The sequence below is a fragment of the Trachymyrmex cornetzi genome, unplaced genomic scaffold (assembly GCF_001594075.2).
Source record: "Trachymyrmex cornetzi isolate Tcor2-1 unplaced genomic scaffold, Tcor1.1 scaffold148, whole genome shotgun sequence".
Classification (NCBI taxonomy): Eukaryota; Metazoa; Arthropoda; class Insecta; order Hymenoptera; family Formicidae; genus Trachymyrmex; species Trachymyrmex cornetzi.
The window spans coordinates 489,725-511,954 of record NW_017296070.1 but is presented as its reverse complement, the minus strand read 5'-3'; the positions used below and the strand labels follow the sequence as shown (position 1 = coordinate 511,954).

Here is a 22,230-nt window from a genome sequence, read left to right as displayed (position 1 = left end):
ACAGTTACATCTGAGATAATTAAATTTAAATTAAGAATATACATTATTGTATTCATAATATCTAACTTTGACCGATTATTGGCGGTCTCTACAATAAAGAAGTGAAATCTTGACGGAAGATTGGTATATATTCGAGCAAATTTTCGGACAAGGAAAGCGAAAATTGATGGGAACTTCTACATTTAAAGCCACTTTTATGGAGCCACGGATTGCATTCAACAAAAGAGAATTAACGTTTTGCATCGATATATGTCCCGAGGGAGAAAAATTGCAACAGACAGGTAGAGAAAATTATATTAATATGTTCGAAACTATTTCAGCAATGTAAACTATCCGAAAAAATTGTACAATATAATATTCCAGAGGGCATTCATGAGGTACTTGGCGTCAAAGTTTACTGCGTAATAAACAATTAGGATTTTCATATTATTTAAATATTCACAATTTTCTTATACTGAATAAAATAATAATAATGTTTCTAATTTGCTAATTTTTAGATAAACTAATGGTGACAAATCAATCACGATTGAGTTTAAATGTTTTATTGCATATTGACGCTCCATTTTATTTGATGAATAATAAGAAAAAGTTGGTACATGAAAAGAAAATTGTTTTGATAGACGGAACTACCACAACGATTCCGGTAAAATTTTCACCAAATATAAAACTCGATTATCCTTATTCGCGAAATTATAGCGGCGTGCTCTGGTTTAAATATGAAGATCATCCTACTAAGGTATTGAAAAATGTTTATTGCAAAATTAATTAAAGCAATGCAAAAATGTTTTCTAACTAATTTTAGAACAAAATTCAATGCAAAGGTGCGATAAATTTCCCGAATATTACATTACATTGCAAAGATTTGATTATTAATAGTATTTTGGGTTCTACCGCCAAAGAAACATTGAGGATGACTAATAATGGCCCAATTCCAGTAATATATAAATTTCTATGGGCCGGAGAGAGTATTGAGATTGAACGTGGAGCACATGATGTTGGAGTTGAGTTGCACCGATTTACAAAAAAAAAATTTTATTATTTGTTACAAGTTATTTCCAATAATTTTCAATAATCCTAAATAACTAACAACGTTTTTTAACAGAATTCCACAAATCATTTACAATTACAAATTAATGCAGAAAATAATAAATTTAATCCCCATTCCTACAATATTAAAAAGAAGTCAGAGACTATCTCTCAGGAAACTGAAAATAAAATTCTTGATTTATCAATTTCGACATTATATGGTATGTATTATTAAATATTTCTTATTAAAAATTTTAATTTTAAAATTAACTCATAATATTCCTTTAATATATATTTATTGCAAATTATTAATTAAACAATGTTTTATATTATTAATAACGCGATTTATTAATAGTTCATTTAGTGATTTCAAGAGCTTATATTTTTCATGCACATATTTTTCACATCTATTATCAGAGCTGCAAGAAGCTTCAAATTCAAAGAATTTGCTAATGCAAATTCGATCGGAAACGCTAGATGAAACACTCGAAAAATTAAGAAATATTTTTATGTCAACGACAGAAACATCCTATTTACGGTGTCTAGATGACCCAGAAATTCTTACTCATATAGATTCGAATTTCGAGCCACTTACGAAGGAGCCACTCGATGATGTTTGTCTTTTTCTAAATAAAATTCGTTTAAATCAAATTAATATTTATTGTATATTGTAAATTCTTTACTATATTTAAAAATTATATTGCTATCTCTGTAGTAAATTCATATTTTAAAACTAATGGCAAAGCTAACGATTTATATAGATACTTGACATTATCCCACACGAAGGCGTTCTCGTGCCATTTTCCTCGCAATATGTAAGCTTCATTTTCCATGCCTCCGAGCCTATGCAACTCAAAGTTGTCGCGCTTTGTGAAATTCTTCAGGGACCTACTGAAATAGTTAACATATTTGCCAGCACAGACGTCATTCGATATTCTGTTGATAAACAGATCATCGACTTTGGTCAACAAGTGAGTTATTTTTCAATTTCAATAATTACAGTACATATTTTTTTAAGCAGTATCTGCACTTTTTAATTTTTTTTAAATAATAGTTATTATATTTTTTATATTTTTATATTTTTTAATAATAGTTTTTGTTTTAATAATAGTTATTTCGCTATGTAATAAATTTAATATTGGTATGTAAGAAAACTAGCAATGGAATAAAAAATTAATTTGTCTGATTAGTTAATTTAATAATTCACTCTAAAGTTAATTTCATTTAAAGTTAATTTACATTCAGTCTAGTTTACTAATTTAATATATCGATCTACACCACAGTTATTTGGCGAATTGTGTCGGTCGAGCTTTACTTTGCAAAATCATAGCACGATATATATGGATTACAAAATAAACAAGAGAAATTTAATATTCAAAACAAGCAATCTCGACTCTACAATAGGCGTATTAACAATTGAACCGAATAAAGGATCTATAGATCCTCTAGCGTCATTAAAAATTACGATCGAACTTCAACCCATACTGCTCGGCGCTTTTGAAATAGAGTTTGAGTTGCAAGTGTGTCACAATACAACATACTATTTAATTCAACATTGCAATTATATTTTTGTTATGGACGAATCAGAAAATTATTATTTAAGATACAATTATATATAAAATATAATTCAAACTGTTATTATATAGTGCTTTATAATTACTATATCAATATTTAGGTGGCTCATGTAGATCCATTAACAATTACCACAAAAGGTGTTACAAGTTACCCACAAATTTATCCCTGCATCTCGCGCGATATTTTTAAACCTGTGAAATTGGGATACCGTGCGATTCAACTGCTAACTCCAGACTTTATCACGATGGTATGAAATTTTATACAAAAATGATGGAAAGATTTAATGCATGTCTTTCTACATTACAGAAAAAACAAGAAATACAAATACGATGCGATGTGGACAATAACAATCCAAAGAGTCAAGTGCCTGAATGGGACGAGCGAATCTTATTAAGTAAGATAAAACATAATTAGATTTCTAATATGGTATAATGACAAAATACAATATATAGTTAATAAATTTGTTCAACTAATAAAAAGATCTTAAATAATTTTTAATAATTATTTTTAAGATGACGGCTGGGACTTAATTTCATATGAGGAAATATTTCCTAGTATCATCGACATCGAGATGTCTATTGATAGACTTCTGGCAACTCGATTTATTGAAGAAAATGCTTCTATTTTGACAAAACATCCCATTTCGCATAAAAACGCTGTTATTCCTTTTCTTTATACTCCTAAATATATCATTGGTATATGATTACAAAAAATATCAATTATTTTTAAATTGATTAATTCTAATTAATTACCAAAAGAACACATAAAAGTCAAGAAAGAATCGTAATGATGTCAAAATGACTTTATTTTGATGCTTAAGTCAATAAACAGTTAAATTTTGCAATCAAAAATTATTTTGACACCATTTTGACTTTTTCCTAACTTGGTGTGTACCGTAGATACGTCTAAATAAACTGAAATTCGATCTGTAAATGAAGTAATTACGAGAGTAAACTGGCAGTACTCATAAATAATTAATAGTGCAAAAAATATTTTTAGACATGGGTTACATTGCGATCGATGTCAAAACGTGCTATTCAACAACGGTTGTCAATTACGGGCCTTGGAACGCGGAGGTTACAATAAAAAAATCAGAAAAGAAGCAACTTGAAAATTTCGGCATTTTTATACAATTTGAAAAGACAACATTAACCGTTGGGAAAACTACGTGCCTGACTATTACGTGGCAACCGACAACGATCAAGTATTATGAAAGAAGCACGAGAGAACAGCACACAATTTATTTAGAAGTAAACTTAATTGTTTATATTTTATCGTTTTTAAATAAAATTTAATTTAATTTAATCAAAATATTTGTGCATATTTAAAAATCACGGCAATAATTTAATGAAAATATTATTAAGAATAGTATATTATATAAATATACATGTATATATGTATAATATACATGCATAATATATATATGTATATACATATTAGAGACATTTTAAATATATTAACGAATTAAACTAAATTATAATTTCTTGATTAAACAGGTATCCCGTGGTTCTATTATTCCCATAATTATAAAAAGCATCATTACTTATCCATTCGTAACTGTTAACACGAAATTATTAAATTTTCAAAATGTCATCGTAGGAGAATGTTTAATGATGAACGTTTTAGTGAAAAACGAGTACATATTCTTATTTAAACACACCTGAAACTTTTATCAATAGGATACATAATTTTTAAATTTTAATTTTCAGAGGTTTTATTAATTGTTATTGGGAAGCAAATATATTAACTCGTAAAAAATATGAAGATTGCCCATTTTATATTAATTATAAATCTAATCTTCTTTTGCCTGGTCATTCGGATATCATCAATGTTTATTTCAAACCACGTAAAACGGTACTACTGTATACGTATAACTGTACGCATATATTAATGAAATTAAATGACTATGACATTGCTAATCATTTAGTGTCGCATGGAGGCAAATTTAAAAATCATTGTTAAAATGGGTTTGGAAACACAAGTGGTAACATTGCTTGGTCATGGAATCGAATATAAATTGCGAATAAGTGATCTCGACATTAGTTTCCCACCCACAGTGCTTTTTACCGAAGTACTGGAAAAAACGTTTACGATAGAAAATAAGTGCAATTATCCCGTAGAATTTTTCTGGCATCATCTCGACAGGTAATTAATAATAATAAATTTGGCAGATTAGAAGCAACAGCAAAATGAGAGAAGGTACCGAGAAAATTTTACTTTTTTATAAAAATTGTTCTTAAAAAATGGCTATCTTCTCATTTCACGATTAACGTGAAAACAAAGGTGAAATGATATGGAATGACTTTATTGAATAAATGTGTTACAGTCTTTTTCTAGAAGAAGAGCGAATCGCCGAGGCACTGACTCGTTACTACGGAGTTAAAGAAATCCTATTACCGCCTCGAAAACTCGGAGAAAGAATACCGCCGTCTTTAATGGAATTCTATAATAGTCTCAAGAGTGAGATGGCGTACGCTTTGTCGACGGAAGCAATCCAGAAAAAAAGTGCCACTGTGTTCAATGGTACATATATTAAGAGTACTTGAAAATAAGCTTCTTTTTCCGGATTATAATCTTTAATTGCCATATTACAAAAAAATTCTTTGCTTCAGCTAGCAATATTTGCAAATATAATTTTACACTAATGCAAAGGTTTATATATAATGCAATATGTAATTAATGTTTAAATAGATGACAAACTTTTGAACGTGGAGAGTAAGAATAGAATAAGAGCAAGAAAGAAGTCGTCTAGTACATCAAGATTATTTGTTCAACAATTCTCGAATCGACAAAGCTCGAAAATAAATTTGCAAAAAGATTTTAACGTTGACAGATGGAAACGGAAAAAATCAATTGGTTATTCATCCACTTCTACGGACACCGCAAAAAGAGATTGCCCGCCCATGTCAATCCTTAGTGAGCTCGATTTCCCTCGCGAACCTCCAATATTATCAACAAACGATCCCAAAGAACTTCATAATTTACTTCTCTGTGAGCAACTTTATCTCGATAATACAAATTCTTACTGTGCAACTTTTATTGCATTGTCGTTACACGTTTTAATAAAAGTATGACTTTTTATATCTATTTTTATTTCCAAGGTTATATAGAGACTCTGCGTAAAGATCCTAATTTTTGCAAAAGAATAAGAGATCCTGTAAAAGAGCTGTTTGATAGTCATGAAACAAAATCATTTCCTGAGCTCGATTCTGCGCAACCGGCTAAGAAAGTTTGCATTCTCTTTCACGGCGCACCATTTACTGGTAATTTCGCATTCAAAAACATACGAACAAAATGTGTATTTACTGAATTGCATTACTTTAGAATATCAGGAAACCGCGTGCAGGAGCGCTAAGGCATTGCAAGTGCCGCTATTATACATAGATAGTGTAATTATCGAAGGCATTGCACTTGGCGACAGTTGGGTTTCCATCAAGTTGCGACAAATTATCGACGACGCTTATCAAGAATATTTGTCAGCATTCACAAGATATAAGTAATTGTAAAATTAAGAGACATAGGACGATATTCATAGTCCATTATTATTTTAATAGTAAGTAATGTCTTAAGATACTAATACGGCTCTCTGATTGCTTCATAAAGACAATCTTAAATATAAAATCTGACTATGAATACTGTCCATAGATTTTTAAATAATCAGATTTTAAATAATTTATAAATAAATATTTTATAAAACTTTTATTTAAAATAATAGATTTTGATTCTTTTATTTAAAAATAAAAACATATATAAAAGATTTTAAATTTATTTTTCGTCTCAGAGATGATTTGGAAATTAAACTACCGGCAGCAAAGAAAACCGATGTCGAAATTGCAAAAAATGATCATGAAACAATAGCAAAAAAGGAATCGCTTAAAGAAATAAAATCACCGAAAACAACTAAATCTAATTCAGAAACAATAGCAGCATTCGATGAACACTCAGAGAGTGATACTCCAAGAATGATTCTTTTTGAGGCGGAATTCGCAAAGCTTCCAAGAGAACAGGATTTGAAGTTTTTAGACCTTATAAGTCTTTACGAATATAAAATCCAAACAATTTTGCTATTGCAAAAAATGTTTCTACATTACGCAACAATTGAATTAAAAGTTAATGAAAAAGATCAGAATGACACTTTCCTCGGAATTGAAATTGAATTATTAACCGAAGTTCTTAGAGAAAGGTGGTATTTAACACGTACATTTTTTAATAAATTAGGATTATTGGAAGATTTTTTCGCAATTTTTTTATAGTTTTTATTAAGTTATTTTTTATTTAAGTACATAAACTTTCTTAATGAATTAATTAAATTAATTTGACTAATTACGAATATATGTATGCTGAGAGAAAGAGCTATCTTAATAAGTACAAAAAAGTTTTAGTTCTATAATTTATATTTTTTATTATAATACTTTGCGTGTTTAAAATTTTTTATTTTTTTTCCTCCTAATTTTTTTTTAAACTTCTACTCTTTTATACTTACATTCTTAGTCATACTCATTTCCTATGCCAGGGAAAATAGTTGAAATAGAAAATAGTAAATATTAATACATATTTTCAGTACAGGGAAAAAGTTGAAATAAATTCAATAGAAATATTTATTTAAAGGATGCGTCTACAAAAACACTTTTTGAAACAAGTGTTTTGGATAGCAAATATAAAAAAGACAAAGAGTAGTTACTATTTATATTAATATTTACTTGTAGGTAATAAGATACTTATCTGATTTTGATATATTTCATGGTTAAACAAACTACTTCCATTTTCGACTTTTCATTTCTTAACAATACAAAATAGAAAATAGTAAAAGTAACGGATGTCACGCAAAGTCACCCTGTATATCTATGAAGCACGTGCTGTTTTTATTTTACTTTTATTATTTTCCATGGTAGAAGAAACCCACCATGTTATTTTCTATTTTGTACTATTAAGAAATAGAAAATAGAAAGTAGAAAATAGAAGTATTTTGTTTAATCATAATATCAAAATATCAAATAAATATTCTATTTCAAGTAAATATTAATAATATAAATAGTAAATACTATTTGTTTTTTTCATATTTACTACACAAAATACTTATTTTAAATAATATTTTTCATAAATTTGTTCTTGAATTTAAATAAATAAATAAATTAATTTAAATAAATGTTTCTACAGAATTTATTTCAATTTTTTCTCAACTCTACTCCATTCTTATTCTTAACAAGCAGGTTATCAACACCAATCTTCAAGAGCGGTTTCGTACTGCAAACTTTAAACAATCTCTTTTTCAAAAACAATGTTACCACGCTGCTTACATTACTCAACATTATTGGACACGTAGAATATTCATTGTTTGTAACTTTTCTAAACTCAATAGATACTTACATTCAAAAAATGGAGGAATTACGAAAATTAGAAAGTAAGTTATAATAAAATAAATTACATATATATAAATGTTTAGAAGGATTACATTTTTACGTTAATTGTTTGAATAAAGCAAACAAATTAGCGGAAGAAGTTGCTAAAAAAATTCAGGAAATTGATGAAATGTCATTATCGGAATATGAGTTGCTTCCGGAAGAAGACAAAAAATTTTACTTGGAATCAATTTTACCAATAAAGAAAGAAGAAGCGTTAAAAAGACGAATGCAATTTTCACAACAAATGATGGAATTGAGAAGAAAAAAGGTATCGACTTTAATTTAACTTTATAGATCATAAATTCTCTATATACACATATAATTTATATTTTCTTGGAAAATTACATAAGATATTCATAATCATAATAATTTTTCTATCTCAATTCTTCTCTTGCCAATTTCATGATCTTACCATCAATATTAATGTAAATGAAATTATATTTGTAATGTTTAATATTTAAATTTCTTATCGATAATACGCATTTCACAAAAATTTTTTTTTACTTAGCAAGTATCTAACGCTCAAGCCACTACGAATAAAAAAATAAATGGAAAGGCAAAGAATGAAAAAATCAGTAGTCGAGAAGAAAAATCCCAAACTTCTAAAGCGCCCACCCACATGAAAGAAATTCGAGAGCATAAAGAACTCGAAAGTAGATATAGTTTCTAAACCAAGTAATATTTAAAGTAAAACGAAATATCATGCAAATATTAACTTGTTGAGAGAAAACATTTTATTTTATTTGTAATCTTATACTCAGTTTCAAAAAGGCAAGAAACATCAAAGGAATTGAAAGCTATTGCTGATGCTATGAATGATTATTATAGCCATCTTTCGGCTATAGAAAATGTTATAAAGAATTGGGATCCTCTTAAAAAAGTAAATATCCATAAAATTCTACATAATTTTGATTATTTCTTCTGAATATCATATTTAAAAGCATTTATTACTATTTTTTAACTACTTATATTACCGCTAATAATTTTTAGTTCGTTTATATAATTTACTATTTAAAAAATAAGTATTTAGCATATGTGTGTGTGTATGCGCGCGCACGCGTGTGTGTATGATGCTTATAATAAAATCTGGAACTTAATAAACAAAAAAATTTTTTTACTATACATTCTATATCTACAAAAATTTATTGTAACAGATTTATAAGAACGGATTTCATACTTGGTACGTAAATACTACAGATCCATGGAATCGAGTGATGTATGATGTAATAGTAAATCAAATGAGGGAAAATGATTTAGCTAAAAAAGCTCTTCGTAAGTAATATATTCTTCTCTTTAAATAAATTTTTTTTACAAAAGTATAAAATAATGTTAAATTTAAAACTAGTTGCTAAAATCATGCCAATATTGGATCTCGAATCGAAAAAATATTATATTCTTAAGCCACGAGATATAAAAAAACCAGATATGGGAAATAATGGCAAGTATATTATATTATATAATTTATAACGTGTAATATATTTATCACACAAAAACGTATTAATCGCAATTTTGTTTTGTTAATCAGGAGCTTTTCAAATTGTTTCATTATCTACACTATCCAACTCTATAATTATGGAATCTAATTCGTCACATACTAATATAATTAGTAAGCAAGAAAATTCTGTAAAGAATACCAAACGCAAAGAGCGTATTTTTAATCAAAATAAAGAACCATTGACGGCATCCTTAAACGCATCTACGGTAGACAGCACGGACATTAATGAACTTAATATTAATACAATCTTTGAGAAGGTATTAAAACCACGATGGATTTTGCAACCTAATGAAATTCAGAAATTCAAGATTCGATATCAACCTGAAGAAGTGGGAACTCACCGACAAACATATGCATTATCCGTCCTTGATGGCAATGAAATTACTTATGATATAAATGTTTCTGTCGTCGCAGATGTCCCAAGATTAGACATGAGCCCAAATACTATTTTTTCAAAAGTAATAACGGTTTTTATGGATAAATATTAAAATGCATACAAAAAACATTAAAACCATTCATTATTAAATTAAATTACTTATTGTTAATTTAATTTAATATTAAATAATTTTATAAATTATTCATAATTTTTATTAAAGTTTATTAAAGTATATATTACCAAGATAATTTTTCACGAAGAAAAATTAATGAAATGTGTTCCAGATCAAAGAAACAAAAGTAAACAATATAATTGATCCCACATACTTTTCTGATGTTGATATCTTCGACTTTGGATCATTATTGGTGCATCAAAAGGATAAAAGGTTTGATTTGATACATTATATGATGTCCAATAATGGAAAGTGTATCAAAACTGTAAAACATGTGCTCATAGAACACTTTTGATACACCATAGCTCAAAAATTATCCATTATTGAGCCTTATATTTCATATCTTTGTCCACCAAATTATAAGCATATATGAAATATTTATTTCACCGAAACTCAATTTCTTATTTAATTATTACGGAGTTCTTTATTATAAATTAATTACAAATTTATTATAAATTTATTATAAATATGTAATTTACAAACAGTGCTCATCGTCGTGAAGCAAAATTTAAGTTCTGCAATGTATCCAAAGTTGACGCAGAAGTATCCTTCACTCTCGAAGAAAATAATCCAGATATTTTCATTATAGAACAAGAGATACTTTATATTCAGGTATTTTTTATTATTCTGTTTTTAAAAAATATATTTATTATCTACACTAAAAAAAAAACATGCCGATTTTTTAATTATTTTCTGCTGTTTAATTGTATAGGCTGGACAGTGTGAATTGCTAAAAATATCAGCAGGTGTTACAAAGCTTGGTTCATTTGTTGATAAGTTATACATATGCATCACAAATAATCCGCATATTGAGGGTATCGAGGTAATTAGATAAAAAGAATAAAAACCATAACAAAAACCAGAATATTGACACACGCACACAACACACATATACACACACACACACACACACACACACACACACACACACACACACACACCTATACACATATTTTTATCTATAGAAAATATGTGTAGAAATTATTACACCTGAAATGTTTTAGCTTCAATGTAATGGTTCGAAATTGGACATAGAGTTAGAGGATAAACAGTTATCTTTTGGTTACGTACTCTTGCATAGAAAAAAGTTTCTTACTTCCTGTATCCGAAATAGATCCCCAATCGAAATATTCTGGCAATTGGAGTCTAATGAACCATTAGATCCTCAAATCTCAATTACACCGACTAAAGGAATTATCAAGACTTACAGTGATAAAACAGTCGAATTTTGTTATCACGCCAACAAAGTAAAAGATTAAACTAAATTTACACTACATAATACTAAGACCTATTATTAATATTTAAACTTTATTTGCTTAAATTTAGAAATTTAATAATTCTTTAATTCTTTTTTTCTCAATATAAATTTTTTGAAAATCTGGTATTCTAATTCGATATTCCTAAAAATAGCTTAAATTAGATTTTCGGTTTAGATCGGAATGGTTGAAGAAAGCTTGACTTTTAAAGTTTTCTTTTACGAAGACGACACAGAACCTATTTTTATAGAAACTATTACTTTATTCGGCGAAACGTATGACGTTGCTGTTGACATCAATTATGCAAATCCAATTGATTTAAAATGCGTGAAGGTTGGTTTTCCTACGAGCGCAAATTTTACAATGAGCAATCGAGGAAATCACGAAGTTAAATATGCGTAAGTTGAAAAATGTTTCTAGCAAATACTTATATTCATTGTATCGAGATACTATCACTGAAATTGTACATTATCGTTTTCATACATTACAAAATGTTCTTTTATAATTACTTTTAAAGTTATATTTATAGTATATTAATTATTAATTATATATGCTATACCAATTAAGTTAATAATTATAATTAGCATACTTTTGGAAAAGCAAAACAAACTAGCCAATATCGCGCCAAATTTGTCACTAAAATTGAACGAGGACATAGAAATTAATCCTGCTTCTGGTTCCATTCAACCAAAAAAAGAAACTGTTGTACAAGTATGTTGTTTGATGCACTTCTTTTTGGTGATTTCTTGCATTACATCACTAAAAATTAAAATAAGCTAATTATTTTTATTTTTATAATATATTGACTTAATGTTTTACAATAGACAATACAAACAAATTTGATGTATTTTTATGTGTTAAAAAATGTAAATATGTTAAATCAAAATAGCTATAAATTTTAATCAATGAAATTCTATTCAATGACAGGTAACGTTCGTACCAAAAAATGAAATTACTCTAAAAGAATGCCCAATACTCCGTTGCAGTTTTCTTGATATAAATGAACAAGCTACTGTAATTGCGGAATTTCCTCTCACAGTTTCCCTAATTGCGTATTACACGAAGTAAACTGTTACTTAAAGCTGAAAATTTCTTTAAATTATGTCAAAATTTTAAAACAAAGTTTTCCTTTTATAACTTTTAAAAAATCAAATTATAATTTAGTCATAAAATACGTTTTTTTGCTTCTTAATAAATATTAATAACATGGTCATAATTATTCGAAATTATATTCCATTATCTCTTTTAAATACAGGTTTCGCATTTATCCTTACAATGAAATAAATTTTTCCTCGCTCGGTATATGCACGAAAAAAACGCTATATCTTAATGTGGAAAATGTCGGTGAATTCCCTCTTCATTATTCTATTGTAACGCCTATCAAACATCCATTCATTGCCTATATGACAGAAATTAAGACTAAAAACATAATTAAAAAGAATCATGACAAATCAACAGATACGTCAACGAGAAAAGATAAATCGCAAATCGAAAAATCAAATGACAAGTAAATATTTAAAAAATCCTCCTTTTAATTAATAATTTTATGACATATGTATGTAAACATGTATATCAATTTATCTCGAAAAAGTATTTTTTTTAAATTTTTATATACTATTTAATTAAATTAAATATTCCAAAAAATGATTTTAATGTAAATATATAAACAAAATATTTATTTAATTAAAAATTATGTAATTATTTTTAGAAAGACACAAGAATTTACCACTATGTTAAAAATTGGTCCCTTTACTGTGACAAAAACCGAAGGAAACCTTCAGCCTGGAGAGATCGATATCGTGGCAATCGAGTGTTATCCTGAATTCGTAGGTTCTGAAGAAGAAGACATAATAATTCTTGTTCCTGATAGCGTTCCCGAAGATAGGAATGGCAAATTGATAAAATTATCCGTTAATTCCTGCATACCAAGCATCGATCTTCAAGATCTCGACACTATATTCCATGAAAATCACATTGTGAATTACATTGAAGACTTTATTTGTTCAAAAGAAGTATTTAATTCCTTCAACAAGTCAATATCGTATTTATCTTTTAAATTAAAGTAAAACTAAAAGGTTTATATTTTTTATCAGATCGGTACACATACCATATTCGCACGTCAAGAGAAATGCCTGTACTTTCGTTACGTCAGCGTGTTTCATACCCATACTGCATATCTTGTGCTTTACAATCGGAATGTAATCCCTGCCGATGTGGAATTGACCTTACTCGCGGATTCATTTACACCGAAAACTATGAGATCTGATACTTTCGTTCTGATACCCGAAAGAGAACGCATTCAACCAATGAGTCACAAGAGATTCGCGATTTCATTCAATCCGACATTTATAGAGGTAACACTATTTTGTTTTTAAAAACAATAATATATATATAAAATATCTTAAAAATTAAAAAAATTATTACGGACTCACTGGACGATGCACAACAGCGGAGTTGTAGATTAGGTTGTAACTACATTGGTCTGTAAAATATAAACAAAACTTGTAGACACGACTGCGCTCCGATGAAACAAATTACCTGCTTTAACAACGCAAAATATTTTTTATATATTTTCTTATATAATTTTTGTGTTTTTAGAGCAGATATTTGTGTTTTTAAAACAGAGAATTTGTATTTTAAAGGACAGAAATTGTGGTTTTAAAGCAAAGAATTTTGTTTGTCAAGCAGAAAATATTTTATTATGTATAATTTACACCTTTTCTATTTTTTTTTATATGGATAGAAGTTTAAATCCAACATTTCTTTAATTGAAATAACTGTAACTATATATATAAACACAACTACATCGTTGTCGCCCAAATATCTATAACGAAAAACATTATAAACATTATCAAAGAAGAATTGAAGCATTTTTTGACATTATTAAAGAAACGTATCCTATTAATAATAATGGCAAATAAATTATGTAAGAAAATCTTTTGCGTTATTAAAGTAGGGAATTTGTTTCATCGGAGCACAGTCGTATCCAAAAGTTAGATTTTATCGATGAACTTTTTTTATTAATAACTTTTTAACAAATAACGAGTTACGGCTGAAACCCCGTTCGAGGTCACTCAGTCATAATCTTGACATACATTGTATGTCAAGGTTAAAATCATCAGAGGAGGCTCCTCTCATCGACATATTTACCAAAATAAGTATTATATTTTCAATTTCAATTTAGTTTCTTTTGTTTTTCATGATTTATGATTATAATTATAGACGTGTTATGCAATCTTCAATGTAGCAGTCGAACTTCCCACGCATTTGAAGGATGAAAAATTTTTCATTAAATTAGTAGGACAAGCTTGCATGCCAGAAGTGATAATCATTGAACCACCGAGCACAAAACGAGAACGAACTGTTTTAAATTTTGGTCGTACACTTGTAGGTGAATCTAATGGAAAAAAATTTGCTTTTAAAAATATTGGTGTAATACCAACTGAAGTGATTATCGAAATTATCGAGGATCCAAATTTTCATTTTACTCTCAACATTTGCGAGGGTACAAGAAACTTGTCAAGTGGTTGGTACTATAAAATGAATCGTTGATTTAATTTTTCTTAATAAAGAAATAATTAAAAAGATAAATAAACATTTTATAAGAAAAGCTGTATTTATAATTTTTTACCGAGTTACGGTATTCTGAATATTGCGCTATTTTGAGCGTGTTCTAAAGTGTTCTCTATTTTTTCAAATCAACTTTTAATTTCTATGAAGTAAAATTAATATATTTAGTAGATATGAATATAGTTAGTAGGACTCAATAAAATTTATTATGAAATGATATAAATAATACTATCACGTTAAATAGCTAAATCGTTAAATTACAGTGTCAAACGATCGATGTATCGTAGTTCGTTTAATACCCGAAGAAACAGTTTCTCTCGAAGTAAAATTTACTCCGCGAGAGATCGGCAAGTACAAAAGTCAAGTGCGACTATTTATCGCCGATAATCCCTATGAGAATCTAACAATTGATTTGAAGAGCGAAACGTATACAGAATTAATTGTGTTAGATGGATTAGAGCTCACTAATACAAAGCTTAAGTCTGTCAATGAAAGAAGGGAATCTAATGCAAAATCGCGAAGATCGTCAAAATCAAATAGTACAACAAGAGGTAATCAAAAAGAAGAAAATATGAAAATAATTATAAAGAATATAATTATAAAGAATTATAATTTTACTACAATTTTTTTTCATTTTTGTTTATTACTTAACCTTTTTGATAAATTTGTCAAAAATATTTATTTATTATCCATTTTAATTATTTTCGATATGAGTATTAATGAATTATTTTGTAACAAGCAACAATATAATTTATGATACCTTTCATCGATCTCCTATAAATTCTCTTTCAAGTACAACTTATATATTTTTCATTGCTCTGTGATTTATACCTCACAGTTTCAACACCGACTACGCTCCCGGTTTCATTGATCTATAAGCTGGATTATGGATACTGCTTTGTTAATAAAATATACAGGAAGAGCTTCAAAGTCGTTAATAAATCAGTAAATCAGTATTTACGTTTTCAATGGAGCGCACATCCCAACGTTGTATTTACTCCGTCAATCGGTCATCTGAAATCTTTAACTTGTAAAGAAATCGTTGCGACATTTCTTTCTTCGGAGCCAACAATTTACATTGACGTAATATAAAATTATCAAGTTTTGCAAACTATTTGTAAACTATTTGCAAACTATCGCTAATTAATATTTGCAATTTGCGTAAATTAAAAAAATATTTTCTTTTAATATTGAAGTATATCAATAACAATTAATTAAAATTACATTATCGAAACTAGTACTCCAAAACGTACATAAAATATTTAACTAAGGTAATAAGAATATTTCTGTATATAAAAATAAATAAATTTTAACTAAAAAAATCAAAATAAAACATCAAATTTTATAAATCTTCAAGTAAAATCATAGTTGCATTTCTTTGTTTGGTATTGTTGCATATTAAACTCATATAAAAATATTGTTTTTTTATTAACAGACGCGTCTCGAATGTACAGTCTGTTCAATTGAGCTCGCCAATACCGTGAAAGAATCATCCTGGGACGATCGAGAGACAGAAGTACGGTGGGTAACAATAAATTTCGATGCTAAGGAGCCAAATGCGAAAATAGCTAAAAAAACAGTTGAGCCTGTTAACGAACCGAAACATGAAATCGTTCCTGGTACGACGAAGTGCATCCAAGTGTTATTTAACGCCATCGTAGCATTCTCCAAATATTCTTGCTCCGTTAAAGAGATCAATTTCAAGAACACACTAATATTTCAGGTTGTATACTATACAATTACGAATTTTATATAGTATGTTCAAATGTTAAATTAGACCATGATTACTACGGTGTAATTGATTTTGCTATAACTATATCGATAAGAATTTATATTTAAAAGGATTTTGAAATATGACACAGAAATTTTTTTTATTTAACATAAAAATGTAAAATATTTTTTCAAAGTTTGCAGAAATTTGTAAAAATTATTCATAGATATTTGTAATGTTTTTAAATTAGGGTAAAGCGGGGCTATTTTGTCCATTTCTCACGATATTGTGTATGTTTCTAAGCAATACTGAACATTTAAAGGTCATACTTGTACTCTCAAGAAGCAATCATGATGGTATAAGATAATTATAAGCACGTTACTGCAAAAAGATATTGTTTGTTGCAGTAAATTTTATATTATTTTAAGCTTGAAAATGACGGGATAGTCCCATTCTACCCTATCAATTTTCTCAATCTGCGATAGTTTGTTATATATTCCGTATGTAGCATAATATAATTAACAATTTCTCTTTTAAAGTTGAAACACTCAACTGATTATTTGATTTAATCGAAGCGAAAAATATAGATTATTAATAATTTCGCAATCGTTCATTCGTGTCGGGTTTAAATATTTGTTTGTAATAACGCGGATATTTTCTGAATTGACGCATCTGCAAATAAATCACGCGAACGTCATGAAATTCGATAAAATACAAACCATATCGCTGTTACTTTCATATCTGATTCAATTCTGACTCGTTTGCGCAAAAAATAAAGAAAAAAATCAAACTTCCACAGGCAGTGGATTATTTTACTTTTGTGTACTACTCGGTTAAAATCGATAATATATTAACCTTTCGGATGGTATTTTTGTTAAGCAAATCTATCATTACATGCTACATCTAAACATTCCTACTTTACATCATGAATACGTCAACTCTTACACGATTTAATTGAAAATTCGCTCTCTTTAAGTATGTAGTAACAATAATAGCAGCAATATTACAATTGTAATATTATTGTAAAAATTAATACAGAAAATGTAACACTGATATGTATCAATATAATTGGAAAGCAAATTGTACAAATATATTTCTCTGTAAAATTAACATTTATAGCATGTTTAATTAACACGGTTCAATGAAATTAATATTTACTATATATAAAATTGACACATTTTATTAGTGTTATATTTATTTTAGAATTTTTGATCTACGTTATTTTTATGTTATTATGTTGTTCACTTACTCATAAACTAAGAAATGTTGAATATCAATTTAATACAAAATGTTTAAATAACAGAATCATATAAATTAATACTCGAATATGTTACAAATTTTTAACACAAAGTTTTAATAAGGATTGATTTTAACATAATTACAAAATATTTTTTACTATACATATAGGTATAACGTTAACGTGTAAAGAAACAAATAGCGTTTGCGCGAATTTGACTTTTACAATTTTTGTGTGAAATATCACGAAATGTAATTAGCCATTCTTTGTCGACAGACTAGCGAACACTCGTTTATTTTTGCAAACACTGGTGCCGTCGACGTCGAATATACATGGCAGATAAACATGGACGAGCAGTATCCAGTGAGATCGATCGCAAATTATTCACGAGCCACATCAAGATCACGAAAGGACAATGTTCGATTTAAAGCTAACTCATTAACGTCTCACAAACTACCTCATCAACGACACAATCCAAGTTTCGACAAGAGCGTAAAATCGAATCGTCGACAGCTTCTGTCATCTCGAGGTAACTCAATTTCCGTACTGATTTATAAGAAAGAAAAACGCATCATATCCGAATCATTAAAAAATAAATGTCTACAGACAATTTTATCGAGGTGAAACCAACTGCTCGCTGTAGTCCATCCGATCTCTTCAGCAGCAGTGCCGGATTAACGGAACGAAGTAGTGATAGCTGGTTAGAGAGCGACGATTTACCATTTGAAATTTATCCCGAGAAGGGAATTCTACCCCCGGGTAAATCTGTGGAATGCGTCTTGAGATTCTCTCCCATGGACGTATTCGATTACAAAGCGTATCTTACGTGCAAGTACGATTACAATTTGTTTATTTGATTTAATTTAATCGTTTGATTTGATTCAATATTTAGTAACATAATAGAATTTATTCTAACTTGGCTCTAGGAGACAAAGAAGCAAGGTAAGGATGAGCGATATGCGTATCGATACACTAAAAATTGTTTTATTTAATATTTAATGTATATCTAGATCTTTTTTTTTAATATGCATAATTATTTATTGAATATAAATGGAATAGTACGCACACATACCGAATATACATTCTTGTCTCTATCGACTATGTGTTGTGTGTGTATGTTTCAATAATAAAGATATTTTCAAAAATTAAAATAAAAGAAATATATAAGCTACAACTAACCGGTAGAGTCACGATGTGAGATATATCTTTATCCGTTTATTCAACGGGAGAGATTTATCGTATCCATAAATTCTTGGCATTGCCCGTATACGCGCGTTTGTCCGGTGAACAGAATGGAGAATCTCGAGCTACCAGAGTTGATTATTCCCATCGTGGGAAGAAGTTTGTTGCCATACTGCCACTTCGACATACCGGAAAGCGACTATCTGTCCAGCGATAGACGCGACATGAAACTGCCTGGACCCATCGGTTACCAACCGGATGATAATTCTCTTCCGGAGGGCACGAGAGTGATTGAGCTCGACGTGATCGGAATCAGCGGATCTCACATAAAGTAAATATTATGGGCGTTTTTCAGCAAGGACACAATGTAACACAGTGAATTATTATATCCTTATTGTACGTTATATATAATATTAAACAAAGATGGAATAATTCACTGAATTACACTGTGTTTTTGTTGAAAAATGTTCTATGTCTAATCAAAGAAGCACAAATACAAACGCGTTATCACAAATTTCAGAAAATTCCGAATGATAAATCCGACATCAGATGATTATCATTTCATCTGGGAGGATCGTACTCGTCACGTCGAAGACGAGATTCCAAAATTTCATTGTGCACCTCCGGAAGGAATCGCTGAGCGAGGAAAACAAGTCGACTTCGCATTTACGTTTCTCGCGGAGAATATCGGCATTTTCGAATCCTTTTGGTTGTTCCGTGTTGAAAAATACAATCTGGAGTATCTCTTTCTATTCGTCGCGACGGTCAGAAAACCATCAATTTGTTGTTCTCATGTCCATTTAAAAATGAGACCAACCGTAATGGGTTAGATGAAGAGACCAATAGAAAAATATACTCTCTAAATTCTTTGGAGTAGAATCTTACTTGTTTTGAAAAAGAATGGCTTAATTTTATATCTTTAAGAGTGATATTTTATTTCTCAGAGTGAGATTCACTTTAAAAGTTTTAGGGAGTACAAGTTCCATATAATTATTATATATTAATATTTGTATTTTCTATATAGGCATCAATGTGCGAGAATCGATAAGCATAATCAATAAAGAGGAATTTCAGATTCCCTTTCAGATCACGCGGGACTCTTTATATTCTGAAGGACGTCTTCAATATTTGAAAATAACGCCTATAAGTGGCATTTTGCCTGCAAAAGGCGAACAAATATTTTGGTAAACATAGAACAAGCAAGAGTTCTGAACATAAATTTTTTAGACCTTAATTAAATACTTTTTATTTTTGTAGGGTCGAATATCAACCTACACTTGTCGGCAAATTTCAATTTTCTGTAAAATGCATTATAAAAAGAATGAAGGCACCATTGACTATATTTGTTACAACGACAACATACGATATTATCGTTTCGGTTACATATGTCGATAAAAACGGCCAGATAGTTCAATTAAATCAAGATAAAGAGAATATTATCGACTGTGGAAAAGTGCGTGTATAATAATTTGTTTTAACATTAAAAATAAATTTTAACAATATTAAGCATTCTTAATTTTTAGTTATTGTTAAAAGCGCCTGTTACTATCGTGTTTGAAATAATAAACTCGAGTAAAATGACGCTTTATTATTCTTGGGATCTCGGAATGACATCAGAAATAATTAGCAGAAATATATACACGATTGCAATGCCTCAAAAGCAGGACCATGTGCTTAGCAAGTCGCGTTCCATCTGTTCTCTCATTGTTACAGCATCACAAAAGACGGTGATAAAGAATCATCCCATTCTCTTGAAGGTAGCGTTATCGTTTAGATGTCAATATTGCCATATGTTTTATGAGAAATATAAACGTAAACTTTGCAAATCTATGTCCTTTTTCTTTATTCAGATTTCCAGAGGACCGACCTACCGACTAATCTTAAAAGCGACGGCAAACAAATCAATTCTAGAGTTTAGTTTTAATTATTACGACTTTGGACCTTGCTACATTCGAGATGTTTCTGAGACTCCTTATCATGTCGATTTGCGCATTACGAATTCAGATGATGTTTCATACATGTAAGCTGATTTAACGTACTTACAGGAAATTGAGACATTAATTTTGAAACGAAACAATTAATTTTCACAGACTGGAGTGCAAGTTTGAAGAGAAACCACACATCTCTGTAAATCTGAACGCTCTTTCAGAGACAATAGTCGCTCGATCAAGTATTGTCATTCCGATAACATTTCGACCTTTGAAACAGGTGCACTATTGCGATGATTTACATTTTATAATCAATTCGACGATCGAAAAAAAGATTACTATAACTGGCGAAGGAATTATATATAAGGTATTGACACGCATAAATGTATGCATTAAAAATTAATCCAACATATAGCTTATGTCATTCGTTAACAACTCATTAAATATTTGACGTCATTGTAGTCAATGCAAAAACTTATTGTAAATGTTATACCCGCAGAATTATTTTTACTTGTACCCTGTTATGACAGATTCATTTAGTAAATCCACGCGACAAATCGGTGGATCTTGGTAGTCTGCCGATTAACAAAACAACAAGCAGAAAAGTGCCAGTGATCAACGATGGACGTGCTGCGCTCGAATTAAAGTTCGATCTCATGAAGAATCTACCTGGATATGATGCATTCCACGAAAGAATTCAAAATTGTCCGTTGATCAATCAGGAGAACTCCAAAATGGATCGCACTCGAGCATCGATAACTGAAACGAAACGTTCGAATACCCTTGACGAAACTCTGCAGACGGAACCTAATCTGTCTCAAGTTCTGGAGATCGAGCCGGCAGAATCGATCGTACTTCAGCCAGGGAAAATCGCGAAAGTTGTTGTAAAGTACAAACCTATTCGCAGGATGCATCCTTTTATCGTTAAGGTGGCTTTTCAAACCAATTCTACGATCCAACCGTTATTTATCTTGCGCGGAAGCTGTATAGGCGCGGAATTCCGTTTGAACAGGACTTATGTGCCTTTCGGTATCGTTGTTCAAGGTTGTCTCAGCGAAGCAAAGATAGTGCTATTGAATACGGGAGATATTGGTGCCAGGTTGGTGCCATAAATAAAAAATAAACAACGAATATATAAGACTTTATATTAATCTGAAAAATCAAAAAATTTTGAAATATCTTGAAGTTACATAAAGTTCTTAAAAATATGTTCTTTTTTTAAACAAACGATTTAAGCGTCCTTTACTGGTCAAAGCTACATCTTTAATCCTTAAATAATTCAATGTGAATCATATATATA

The 22,230-nt window shown here is 29.3% G+C and overlaps 2 protein-coding genes across 2 annotated transcripts in view; both read left to right on the top strand.

Moving 5' to 3' along the window:
• The first annotated feature begins 1,871 nt into the window (after positions 1 to 1,871).
• LOC108757925 (uncharacterized) lies at positions 1,872 to 9,927 on the top strand. Its single transcript, XM_018502626.1, has 18 exons — positions 1,872 to 1,997; positions 2,310 to 2,546; positions 2,702 to 2,848; positions 2,908 to 2,995; positions 3,114 to 3,296; positions 3,601 to 3,851; positions 4,098 to 4,226; positions 4,529 to 4,746; positions 4,928 to 5,061; positions 5,926 to 6,097; positions 6,383 to 6,787; positions 7,812 to 8,002; positions 8,081 to 8,271; positions 8,512 to 8,656; positions 8,765 to 8,883; positions 9,158 to 9,275; positions 9,529 to 9,827; positions 9,913 to 9,927. The coding sequence occupies exons 1-18, from the start codon at positions 1,872 to 1,874 to the stop codon at positions 9,925 to 9,927; spliced, it is 3,168 nt and encodes a 1,055-aa protein (XP_018358128.1).
• The window catches only part of LOC108757945 (hydrocephalus-inducing protein), a 27,953-nt gene continuing 15,446 nt past the window's right edge, over positions 9,724 to 22,230 (top strand). The window contains exons 1-18 of the mRNA XM_018502653.1: positions 9,724 to 9,956; positions 10,159 to 10,259; positions 11,161 to 11,293; positions 11,480 to 11,700; positions 13,011 to 13,314; positions 13,396 to 13,656; positions 14,525 to 14,689; positions 16,308 to 16,595; positions 18,097 to 18,349; positions 18,427 to 18,652; positions 19,112 to 19,333; positions 19,523 to 19,827; positions 20,027 to 20,186; positions 20,260 to 20,455; positions 20,526 to 20,759; positions 20,853 to 21,022; positions 21,093 to 21,297; positions 21,461 to 22,029. Of these exons, the coding sequence (XP_018358155.1) occupies positions 9,930 to 9,956; positions 10,159 to 10,259; positions 11,161 to 11,293; positions 11,480 to 11,700; positions 13,011 to 13,314; positions 13,396 to 13,656; positions 14,525 to 14,689; positions 16,308 to 16,595; positions 18,097 to 18,349; positions 18,427 to 18,652; positions 19,112 to 19,333; positions 19,523 to 19,827; positions 20,027 to 20,186; positions 20,260 to 20,455; positions 20,526 to 20,759; positions 20,853 to 21,022; positions 21,093 to 21,297; positions 21,461 to 22,029 (4,040 nt within the window). The 5' untranslated portion in view covers positions 9,724 to 9,929. The remainder of the gene's footprint in view (positions 9,957 to 10,158; positions 10,260 to 11,160; positions 11,294 to 11,479; positions 11,701 to 13,010; positions 13,315 to 13,395; positions 13,657 to 14,524; positions 14,690 to 16,307; positions 16,596 to 18,096; positions 18,350 to 18,426; positions 18,653 to 19,111; positions 19,334 to 19,522; positions 19,828 to 20,026; positions 20,187 to 20,259; positions 20,456 to 20,525; positions 20,760 to 20,852; positions 21,023 to 21,092; positions 21,298 to 21,460; positions 22,030 to 22,230) is intronic.